This window comes from Rhinoderma darwinii, chromosome 6 (genome assembly GCF_050947455.1).
Source record: "Rhinoderma darwinii isolate aRhiDar2 chromosome 6, aRhiDar2.hap1, whole genome shotgun sequence".
Classification (NCBI taxonomy): domain Eukaryota; kingdom Metazoa; phylum Chordata; class Amphibia; order Anura; family Rhinodermatidae; genus Rhinoderma; species Rhinoderma darwinii.
In genome coordinates this window covers 71,145,679-71,157,866 of record NC_134692.1, presented here as the reverse complement: position 1 = coordinate 71,157,866, position 12,188 = coordinate 71,145,679, and the positions used below count along the sequence as shown (strand labels likewise).

Below are 12,188 nucleotides of genomic sequence, written 5' to 3'. Positions count from 1 at the left end.
AATCAAATCACGGACAAGAACAAATATCCGTTGCCACTAATTTCCGAACTATTTGACCGCATACGAGGAGCCAAGATTTTTCTAAACTAGACTTGCGTGTAGGGATGCATCGAAACTTCGATATTGTTTCGATATTGTGCACCCTCAAACGGTTTGATACCGTTATTTCATGTATTTCGATACTAAGCTGTGGGATCACACAGCTCAGTATTGTAAAACATGAATGTATGAGAGCATGGCTGCGGCTGTGATCAAAGTTGACCGCAGGATTCAAGGGGAAAATGATAAGGGGGGATGCCCCTTGGATTGCGTCACAGGTAATCCCTGTGACTCTTCCCTGTGAGGCGATCGAGGGACATACCATATATAGGCAGACAGCCCAGGGCCATTGAAGGACCCCAGGGCTGTCTTACCATATTACCTGTTGTTACGGCATACTTAGGTATGTACTAACAGCTGCCTGTTTACTATCCATACACAGGCTAATGTACTGGCATATAGATATATGCCAGTACATTAAAGTTAAAAAATAAAAAAGTAAAAACAAAGTAATGTTAAATAAGAAAAAATACACATACACATTTTTTACAATAAACATTAAAATAAGTCTCATTACATAAAATATACACATTCGGTATTGGCGTGGCCGTAATAATCTGCACAGCAAATTGTTGTCAATTATGACTGAGTAACATGATGGGGTTAATTACTATTAATGTGAGGCACATTCAAAATTCATCACACCTCGTGCCTCACATCAGAAAATGGAAGAACATATTATTTTTTTTATTACTGTTGGCAAAGTATCGTTTTGGTATTGAAAATCGCAATACTACACAAAGTATCGGTATGAAAGTCCAAATTCTGGTATCGTGACCAAGGTGATGAATGGAAAACAGCATTGAACACTCGAGACAGGCACTATGAATACCTGGTAATGCCCTTTGGTCTGTGTAATGCTCCCACGGTCTTCCAAGAATTCGTCAATGATATCTTCTGAGATCTCCTCTATGTCTGTGTGTGCTTCCAACAAAGTTGCTCACTCCAACCCTCCTGGTCTGATCCAACCTCTGCCTGTGTCCAATGCTCCCTGGCAGCATATAGCAATGGACTTTGTCACAGACCTTCCTGCCTCTGCAGGATGCAATATGGTCTGGGTGGCTAATTTTATCCCGCTGTCTACCTTCTGCTCCTCGAATGGCTAACCTCTTCATCCAACGCATCTTCCTTTTGCACGGCTCGCCTCTTCATATCGTGTCTGATCGGGTTCAGTTCACCTCGAAATTCTGGAGAGCCCTCTGTAAACTTCTAGACGTGAAGTTGGACTTTTTCTTCAGCCTTCCATCCCCAGTCCAATGGCCAAGTCGAAAGGATTAACCAAATCATGGAAAATTATCTTCGCCACTTCATCTCCACGCAGAATGATGACTGGGTACAGCTTCTTCCATGGACCGAGTTCTCATACAACAACCGCACAAGTGAGTCCACCACTTCCACATCATTCTACATTGTGTACGGCCAACATCCACTAATCCCTCTTCATGTTCTGGCTACATCTCAGGTACCCGCAGCTGACTCTGCATTTGGAGACTTTCTACAGGTCTTGCAGCAAACCCGATCCTCTATTCTGCAGGCAGTCGATTGCATGAAGCGAAAGGCGGATACTAGGAGAAGGGAGCCACCTCAGTATCTGCCAGGTACCAAGGTCTGGCTGTCCTCTAGGAATATCTGTCTAAAGGGACCTTCCTACAAGTTTGCTCCCAGGTTCCTTGGGCCCTTTGAGATACTACAAGTAATAAACCCTGTCTCATATAAGCTTCGGCTGCCTCCTACCCTCAGAATCCCCAACTCCTTTCATGTATCCCTCCTGAAGCCTGTGGTCCTGAACCGCTATAGTAAGACTCGTGGTCCCGCAGTAGCTCCCAGCAGTTCATCTGACATGTTTGACGTGAAGGAGATCCTTTACTGCAAGAGGGTATGAGGAAGGACTTTGTATTTGGTGGATTGGATGCGGTTTGGTCCAGAGGAGAGGTTCCTGGAGCCAGAGGAGAACCTCAATGCTCCTACCTTCATTAAGATGTTTCTCTCTCACTCTGGTCCCAAGAAGAGGGGGCTTAAGAGGAGGGATACTGTAATGTCCACACAGTGCACACACAAGTAAAATCTGTAATTAGCCCATGATCACTCTGGACTATAAAAAGGGCTCTGCCCTTTCACTCATTGCCTGAGCGTTGTGTTTACCCATGTTAGCTGTAGCGAATGGTCCCTTAGTGTTATCCCTTTTTTGTTGGTCCTGTGCCCTACTACCTGTATCCTGTGCTATGTTTTTTCCTGTGCCTTGGACTGTTGGAGTTGTATTGTGCCACCTGTCACGCCTGCTGATATACACCACGTCTGGTGTCTGCAAGGTCATCTGTGCTGAACCTCCAATGCTTTCTGGACTATTAAGGGTACTCTTGTACTAGGACTGTTGTTTGGCCAGCCGCTACTCTGCTACGACGGTGCGGCCTAGTGGGTCCACATACCCACGGATCGTGACACTGTGTTTACATGTGACGGTCAAATTGCTTTTTTCGGCCAAAATTTTTGCCGCAGCTCTGACAATGGCAGCAAAAAAAACACAAATTGTCCAACATTTGAGCGCAGCCTCACCCTAATCAACAATCGCAATTGTGTTTTAGGACTGTCGGAAATCTTTTCAATCCATCAGAAATATATCAGACGTTCTTCTCTAAGTGATAATAGTTATCGGTAGGACTGTAGTGTATAATAGGTATCGCTAAAGATAGTGTACGGACAGGATAGAGACAGTGTAAAAAACTATGCCAGTATTGCTGGTTTTTGTCACCTTTCCTCCCAAAAAGTAGGATAAGAACCTATTCACACGACAGGGTTTCACGGCCATTCAAAAGTCGCCGCAGTAGGAGCAATAGACCCCAAATGGGGCTATTCACATGACCGATTTTTTTTGACGGCCCGGCCGGCAAAAAATGGGGCATGCCCTATTTTCGGCCGTTCTCCCCGCCGGCCGACTCCCATAGAAGTCTATGGGGCTGGGTAATACATGGCCATCACTCGAATGTGTTCCGATTGACAGCCGTATCTTCCGTCACTCGCTCTCTCCTCCTCCTCCCTATAGTGTGAAGTGCATGTGAGGAGAGGGGTATTTTTTTGCTCCCTATACGAGCGGAATCCCCAATCCCCGGCCACAGCGTCGGCAACGCTGTGGCTGGGTATTGGGGATTCCGCTCCAGGAGAAGTCCCTGACTTCACTTTCCATATATGAACATTGAAGTCAGGGACTTCTCCTGGAACGGTGGCACTAGCTACAGATAGGTAGGGGGTTGGGTGTGCCATCTATTGGGGAGCGGGGTGCTGAGCAGAATGACCTACAGGGGGCTGCGTGACATTACCTACGGGGGGCTGCGTGGCATTACCTACGGGGGACTGCGTGGCATTACCTACGGGGGGCTGCGTGGCATTACCTGCGGGGGACTGCGTGGCATTACCTACAGGGGGGCTGTATGGCAATACCTACATGGGGCTGTGTGAGACTACTTACATGGGGGCTGTGTAGCACTATCTACAGGGATGTTATGCCAGTATCTACAGAGGGCAGCGTGTGGCATTATCTACAGAGGAAAGTGTGTGGCAAAAAATTTACAAATGAAATTCATCCGTTTTTTAAAACGGACAGGAAAAAAAAACAGATGCAAAATGGGTCAAAATCAGCCGTTATAACGGAAACACGGCCCGGAGCGGATGCAAAACGTCTGTTTTTATCAGCCGACACTCGGACCCGGTCGTGTGAAAAGCCTAAGCAATTATCAAAAAGTCGCATGTGTAGCGCCCATGGCCATGGACCATCAGGATTACTTATCTCCCCATGGCTGCAGCCATTAATCTGTGAGCGCTGGCCCGCATCTCCTCCTCAGGAGAGCCAGCGCTAACTTGCGTTTCACTCTGCTGAAAAGTATGTGAAATTAGCCCATGATCACCCTGGACTATAAGAAGGGCCCTGCCCATTCCTTCATTGCCTGAGCGTTGTGTTTACCCGTGTTAGTCTTTTCAAATGGTCCCTTAGTGTTTTCCAGTTCCCAGTGTTCCCGTACCTGCTACCTGTATCCCGTGCTACCTTGTTCTTGTGCCATTGAGAGTTGGAGTCGTGTTGTGCTGTATACTATGCCTGCTGTGTTACGCAGCGCCTGGTGTCTGCTTGCTGCCAAGGTCCCATCTGAGCCTAACCATCGCTACTGTCTGAAATTCCACAGGTACCCTTATTCCAACTATAGACATTGACTTGGTATCCTGTTGGCCAGCTGCTATCCCACTGCGGCGGTACCGCCCAGTGGGTCCACACATCCACTGTGACAGCATGTACCCCAAAATGATACCAATAAAAACTACAGCTCGTTCCGCAAAAAAAAACAGCTCTCATACTTCTGCGTCTCTGAAAAAATAAAAAAGTTAAGGCTTCAATAAGTCCAGAAAGAAAAAACATGCAGTTGTGCAGGCCCGAGGGCCACATTTCTTCTATTTCAAGAGGCGATTTATCAAGGACCTTAAAATTAAGGAACCAGGAAGGGGAGGGCCCAAATATATCTGCTGAAAGCAAGAGTGCCCATATTATACCAGGACAACAGAGCGTGGACCAAAAGGGGGTTAAGTAAGGACACTATTTATCAGTGTTACACTGGCCTGTGCATAAAGGATTGCTTCACAGCGTAACACAGATCTATGGATTATTTTATTGTTTTTTTGCCCCATTATTCTATTACCTGATTATGCCCTGATGTACTCTGCCCAGCTTACATGTACCCCCACATTATAAACTGAAATACCAGTAAAGCTCCAAACAAAACTACTACCAAGCAAAATCCGCGCTTTAAAATCCAAATGGCGCTACCTCCCTTCTGAGTCCTACACTGTGCCCAAAGAGCGGTTTACTACCACATATATGGCATACCCAGGAGAACCCTTTTAACAACTTCTGGGGTGTGTGTCTCCAGTGGCACAAGCTGGGCACAACATATTTGCCACTGAAATGGCATAACTAGGGAAAAATTGCAATTTTTACTTTGCACCGTCCGCAGCACATTAATTTATGGAAAAGACCTGTGGGGTGAAAATGCTCACTACGCCCTTTAATAAATGCCTTGAAGGGTGTAGTTTCCAAAATGGGGTAACTTCTCAGGGGTTTCTTTTATTATTTCACATCAGAGCTCTGCAATTGTGAACCAGTACTTTGTAAGTTGCCAAATTAGGCCACAATTTCGCATGGTACTCTTTCACTCCTGGGCCCTGTCGAATGGCAAAAGATTAGGTCACCATGTAGGGTGTTTCTAAAACCGGAAATCACATCATAATAATTAGAGAGCTGTCTTTTCATTGTGGCACAAGATGGACACCACATATTGGCATATCTAGTGTACACTAATTTCTGGAAAACACCTGCGGGGTTAACATGCTCACTACATCCCTAGCTGAATACCTTGAGGGGTGTACTTTCCAAAATGAGGTCACTTTTGGGGGTTTCTACTGTTTTAGTCCCACAGTGGCTTTGCAAATGCGACATAGCGCCCAGAAACCAATCCAGCAAACTCTGCGTTCTAAAAGCCAAATGGTGCTCCTTCCCTTCTGAGTCCTACCATATGCCCAAACAGCAGTTTCTGACCACAGATGGGAGAAGTTGCTTTACCAATTTTGGGGGACTTTTTCTTCTTTGTTCCTAGTGGAAATTGTTTTTTGTTTTTTAGCTAAAACTACATCTTATTGGGAAAAATTCTAATTTTTAATTTTTACGTCCAAATTCTAATAAAATCTATGAAACACCTGTGGGGTTAAAATTCTCACTACACTCCTATACGAATTCCTTGCGGAGTGTAGTTTCCAAAATGTTGTCTCTCTTGGGGTGTTTCTTCTTTTTTTTTTTTTTTTTTTTTTTATCATCGCAAGACCTCTTCAAACCTCACATGGTGCCTAAAATATAATCTAATAAAAAGAAGGACCCGAAATCCTCTAGGTGCTCCATTGGTTCTGAGTCCTGTGCTTCAGTAAATTAGCACACTGGGGCCATATGTGGGATGTTTCTAAAAACTGCATAATCTGGGCAGTAAATATTGACTTGTGTTTCTGTGGTAAAACCTCCCGTGTTACAAAAAAAAAAAGGATTAAAAATGTAATTGTGCAAAAAAAATTTTTGCTTTAATTCTTGTGAAATGCCTAAAGGGTTAAGAAACTTTGTAAATGCTGTTTTGAATATTTAAGGGGTGCCGTTTTCAAAATGGGGTGATTTATGGTGGATGGTATTGTATGGCCCCCTCAAAGCCACTTCACAACTGAACTGGTCCCTGTAAAAATAGCCTTTTCAAATTTTTAAAAACATGTGAGAAATTTCTGCTAAAGTTCTAAGCCTTGTAACATCCTAGAAAAAGAAAAGGATGCTCAAAAAAACAATGCCAACATAAAGTAGACATATGGGAAATGTTAATTAGCAACTATTTTGTGTGCTGTAACTTTGTCCTACAAGCAGATACATTAAAAAAATGAAAACTGCTCATTTTTGCAATTTGTCGCTACATTTTTGTGTTTTTCACAATTAAATACTGAATGTATCGACCAAATTTTACCAATAACATAAAGTCCATTGTGTCACAAGAAAACAATCTCAGAATCGCTTGGATAGGTAAAAGCATTCCAAAGTTATTACCACATAAAGGGAGACATGTCAAATTAGAAAAATGAGGCTCTGTCAGGAAGGTCAAAAGTGGCTGTAGCGGGAAGGGGTTAAAGTTGTAACAACTGGCAGGTATGTGGACCCACTGGGCCACAGCGGAGCAGCTGCTGATCAACAGAGTCTGTGAGAGTCCGTAATGATAAAGTACCTGGAAGGTGAGAAGTGGATATATGCCAAACAGTCAGGTGGAAGCAGGCCTGTGCAGGATAATGGAGTTTGGCTAGGACACCGGACTGGAGTAGTGAAGTCGTCTCGGACACTAGGCTTGGCTAGGACACCAGACAGGAGTAGTGCAGTCATCATGGATCCTGGACTAGGTTCGGGTACCGAACACAGATGGTAAAGTCGTCTCGGACAATCGACTTAAACACTAGAACAAGACACAGATACGGGATATAGAGTACAGGATACAGCTAAGGAACCATTTGCAAGACAAACATTGGGAAGGCACAACATTGCTCATGCACTGGAACAGAGGGTAGGCCAGATTATATAGCCCAGGGTGCACAGGGATAGGCTAGGGAAACATTTAGTGGTGCCTGTTCTGGCCCTTTAAGAGACCACCGGAGCGTGCGCTCGCATCCTATGGGATCAGAGACCAGGAAGTGGCACATGCCGGCGTCCCCGGGAGGAGGAGGGAGACGCCGACATTGAGGTAAGAAAAGCTGACGGCCGCCAGGGGCCGGGTCATCAGCGCTACACCAATACACTGTACACAGAAACTGGATCTCTTTGGAGGCTCCTAGATGTGTAGATTTGAAGGCTCAGGTCCTCAAATATATCCATTATGAAGTTATTTCAGGTAAAGATAACCATTCACGTATTAAATTCATTTAACGATGGGGATCGTGGGGTGAACATGTATCCTTTAAAGGGGCTCTGTCACCACATTATAAGTGGCCTATCTTGTACATAATGTGATCGGCGCTGTAATGTAGATTACAGCAGTTTTTTATTTAGAAAAACGATCATTTTTGACAGAGTTATGACCTATATTCGCTTTATGCTAATGCCCAGTTGTCCATTGAGAAAGTCGTGTTTTACTTTTTGACCAAGTGGGTGTTGTGGAGAGAAGTGTATGACGCTGACCAATCAGCGTCATACACTTCTCCCCATTCATTTACACAGCACATAGTGATCTAGCTAGATCACTATGTGCAGCCACATACACACACACTAATGTTACTGAAGTGTCCTGAGAGTTAATAGACATCACCTCCAGCCAGGACGTGATGTCTTTTCAGAATCCTGACACTTCGGTAACGTTTGTGTGAGATTTACAGCAAGGCAAGTGTAATCTCGCGAGATTACGCTGTAAACTGTCATTTAAAACGAGATTACGCTTGCCTTGCTGTAAATGTCACACAAACGTTATACCCCTAGAATTTGTCTAGGGGTATAGTGAGCATTTTGATCCCATAGGTATTTTGCTGAATTTAGTGTAATTAGGCCGTCAAAACTTCTATTGTTTTTTTATTATATTTTTTTACGGCGTTCACCCTCCACTATAAATGACATATTTAATTTATTCTGTCGGTCGATTCGATTACGGCGATACCATATGTATATAGGTTTTTTATGTTTTATGGTGTTTGCACGATAAAATCACGGTTTTAAAAAAACTTCTTTTGTTTTTGTGTCACCATATTCTTAGAGCCGCAACTGTTTTATTTTTCTATCTGGAAAGCTGTGTGAGGGCTTGTTTTTTGCGGAACAATCTAGTTTTTATCGGTACAATTTTTGAGTACATGCGACTTTTGATCCCTATTTATGCGATTCCGGAATTGTTTTTTTTTTTTTTTATGGCTGTCACCGTGCGGGATAAATTACATTAGATGTTTATAGTTCAGGCCGTTACGGACGCGGCTATACCAATTATGCATAGTTTATTTATTTTTTCATTTTTTTCTAATAATAAAGGACTTTATAAGGGAAAAAAGGCGATTTTAAAATTTTATTATTTTGACATTTTACTTTTGTACATTTTTTGTAACTTTTTTTTTTTTTTTTTAGTCCTACTAGGGACTTGAAGATCCAATTGTTGGATCGTTGTTATAATACCCTGCAATACTTATGTATTGCAGGGTATTATACCTGTCAGTTTCACACTGACAGGAGGCATATTAGGCCCTGCCTCCTGATCCGGCCCGATGTTTTCCCCCAGTACTAAGGCTGCTAGAGCCTGTACTGTGAGATGCCGGGCTGCGGGGAGCGTCTGTGTGCTCTGTTAGGAGCACTCGTAGATTAACGGGCTTCAGGCACAAGGACCAGCTCTGCAGCCCGTTAATCTACGTGGGATGGTCGGGAAGGGGCTAAAGGAAGTTGTCATGGTTAATTCGATGAGAGTTTATAAGGGGCCTGGATGCAGTTTATTGAAAGTTACAATGTACTTATACATCGTTGTTCTTAATTAGGCACTGCACTTCGAACAAACCTTACAGAAATCAATAGTACAAGCGAATATAAGAAATTTATTAATCTATCTTATTAGAGAAAAATTTTATATTAATATTTCTCCACTTAGGCTATCTCCCCCCGTAACTGTTCATTTTCTCTGAATTTATTGTTTTTTTCCATCTCCTCAAGACAAAAAGGACAATTAGCTCGCTGAGGGATCAGGTTTTAGCTACCCACAGAATTCTATGGAGAGGAGAGGGGGAGGAGGGAGCAGGAACAGAGTGAGAGACAGACTCACAGGCGCTGCAGCAGTGTCCTAGTAAGTGTTATATCTTATCCTAGTGCTGAATTCCCAGTTACACTGCCTAGTACTGCTGTGTAATGTTCTCCTTGTTGCTATTGCTTCTATACGGTATATGTGATACATAGAGATAGGAGAGCAGGATGTACTCTTCTCTATGCGTGCAACGTATGGCAGACACTATAGCAGATAGGCTCCACCCACTAGCTCAGGGGAAATTGAGACTTTAAGCTTGCAGAGTGGAGAGATAATAAAAAAGAATTGCGAGTCATATATAGTGTTATTTCTCATGTAAATACATATGACTGCTTATTCTTAAAAATCTGGTACGCTTTACAGTTATACGTACTATATTACTTTAGATTGGTCATTGCTCCAGGGATTTGTTCTAATAGCCATATTTGGGGTTGCAAAGGAATTTTTTTCCCTAGAATGAGGAAAATTGGCTTTTTCCTTTTGGTGGATTTTGCCATCCTCTAGATTAACATTGCAGTTGAACTAGATGAACTTAGTTCAACTTTACAAATTATGCTGATATGTTAGTTAGGAGTTGAATATAGATATGTATATATAATCTAGGCACTTATTTGTTAGAAAAACAAAGAAATAATAGTGGTTACCTAACTATGCTTCTCCCCGAGTCACAGTAAAAAAACAAAACATGAAAAGGAAAAAAACTAAAATAGGGATCTGAGCACTTCTCTTTGGAAAATAAAACTAGGTACAATAAGGAGAAGGGGGATAAAGGCAAGAAATATTTTATTAGTTCAATGAATCAATTTTTAGGCGAAAATAAGTGTTTTCATCAAGTTACGCTGTGTTTATTTTAAACTGTTAATAGTTTTTGTTAGCACTTTAATATTTATACTAGGGTACAATGACTAACAAATCACTGAAAAAGAACTATATTAACTTAAAATCAGTGAAAAGGCCATACTTGAGGGCAGGTACAACACCTCCCAGCAGGACGCAGACAAACCGCAACGCTACATAGAGGGAGATTACACAGGTGCAATATACTGTTGAACTCTCACGCCTACTATTCATGAGAGGGGTGGCTGCTTAGTATTATCATTGCACACAGATATAACTTTTACAGTGACTAAAAGTATTTAGTTGTTATTTAAAAGTGTTTTCTTTTCACATCATTTTAGGTACACATTACAACAAAGACAGCCACTGACCAAATAAGCACTCGGTATGTTTTGGATGATAATGGTCATGTTGTGTCACAGCAACCATCGCACCTTGGACAAGGTAAGTGCTACCTACTCGCAATAAAGTTGGTCATGTCTACCACTTCTTCAACTTAAAAAAAAGACAAAGTAAATAAGCAATACAGTCATCAAAAACGAATGAGGTACTATTCATTATATGTCTAACCACAGCCTTAAAGACCATGTACACCTTCGAAAGCGTTTTTTTGTAATAAAAATGTGGATCAGTGTGTTTGGTGCAACTTGCTCATTTTGTTTTTTTATTAAAGAAATATTTTAACTTTTTGATATACAGCTGTTTTGTATCCTGTATACAGAGCAACTGTATATTACACTGAATCCTGTATCCGTCAGGTCAGCGGGACTGAAGGGTTCAGTGTCAGCGGGTCCTGCGTGTCCCTTGCATGCAGGATCCACCTGTAATTGATCACATCTAAGTCATGAACTTAGATGTGATCGGTAACCGCTCGATCCTGCATGTCAGGGACACTTAGGACGTGCTAACACTGAACCCGTCAGTCCGACTGACCTGACGGATACAGGATTCAACGCAAGATACAGCTGCTCTATGTACACGATACAAAGTAGCTGTATCTCAAAAAGTTAAAATCATTTTTAATAAAATGTAATTACAAAGTTGCACCAAACACACTGATCCACATTTTTAGTTGTATATAGCCTTTAAAGCGTACCTCCACTTTCACTGAAAAATCATTATATTACTGGAGTGTGCACAATATTTTTTTTTCTGTCTATAGTCCGTGTTGCCGGCGGCTCATAACACTGCAGTAGGAGACAGTGTCCTGCTCGTCTCCATGATCTCTCACATGGATATTTCTGACAGTTACTACAGTTATGACACACAACCTACGGTAACCTCAATGTCCATGTCGTTGCATTAGTCACATTCACTTTTCGATTTTGTTTCTGCTTTAGGGATGGTAAGAGGTACCATCTCTGGCCCATTTGCAACGTTTTTCCTTATGTATCAGGGAAAAGTGGGAGCGTTATCTAGGTCCAATTACTTCTGAACAATGGATGAAAGTACTGGAACTAATCCCTACATAATTCATTTCTAAGTCTTAGCAATTATCCCAACCCTACTTTATACTGGCCATCTGGCAGTTCTGGCAAATGTCAGATGGGCTAGTGCACAGTGCGTTGGTTGGCAGCCACCCACCCACACAGTTTTCTTTACCCCCTTCCCCCTACAGCCACTTTTGACAGAGCCCCATTTTTCAAATCTGACATATCACTTTATGTGGTAATAACTTTTGGAATGCTTTCACCTAGCCAAGCGATTCTGAGATTTTCTTGTGACAAATTGTACTTTGTCAGGTAAAATTTGGTTGATAAATTCTTTAGTTATTTGTGAAAAACACCAAAGTTTTGAGAAAATGTTAAAAAATTAGCATTTTTCTAAATTTGAATGCATCTGCTTGTAAGGCAGATGGTTATACCACACAAAATAGTTACTAATTTACATTTCCCATATATCTGCTTTATGTTGGCATCGGTTTTTGAAGGTTACAAGGCT

General features: G+C 42.2%; 1 protein-coding gene across 1 annotated transcript in view; it reads left to right on the top strand.

Annotated features, from left to right (window-relative positions):
• The window catches only part of PMS1 (PMS1 homolog 1, mismatch repair system component), a 235,704-nt gene that overhangs the window by 60,280 nt on the left and 163,236 nt on the right, over positions 1-12,188 (top strand). The window contains exon 4 of the mRNA XM_075829924.1: positions 10,589-10,691. Within this exon, the coding sequence (XP_075686039.1) occupies positions 10,589-10,691 (103 nt within the window). The remainder of the gene's footprint in view (positions 1-10,588; positions 10,692-12,188) is intronic.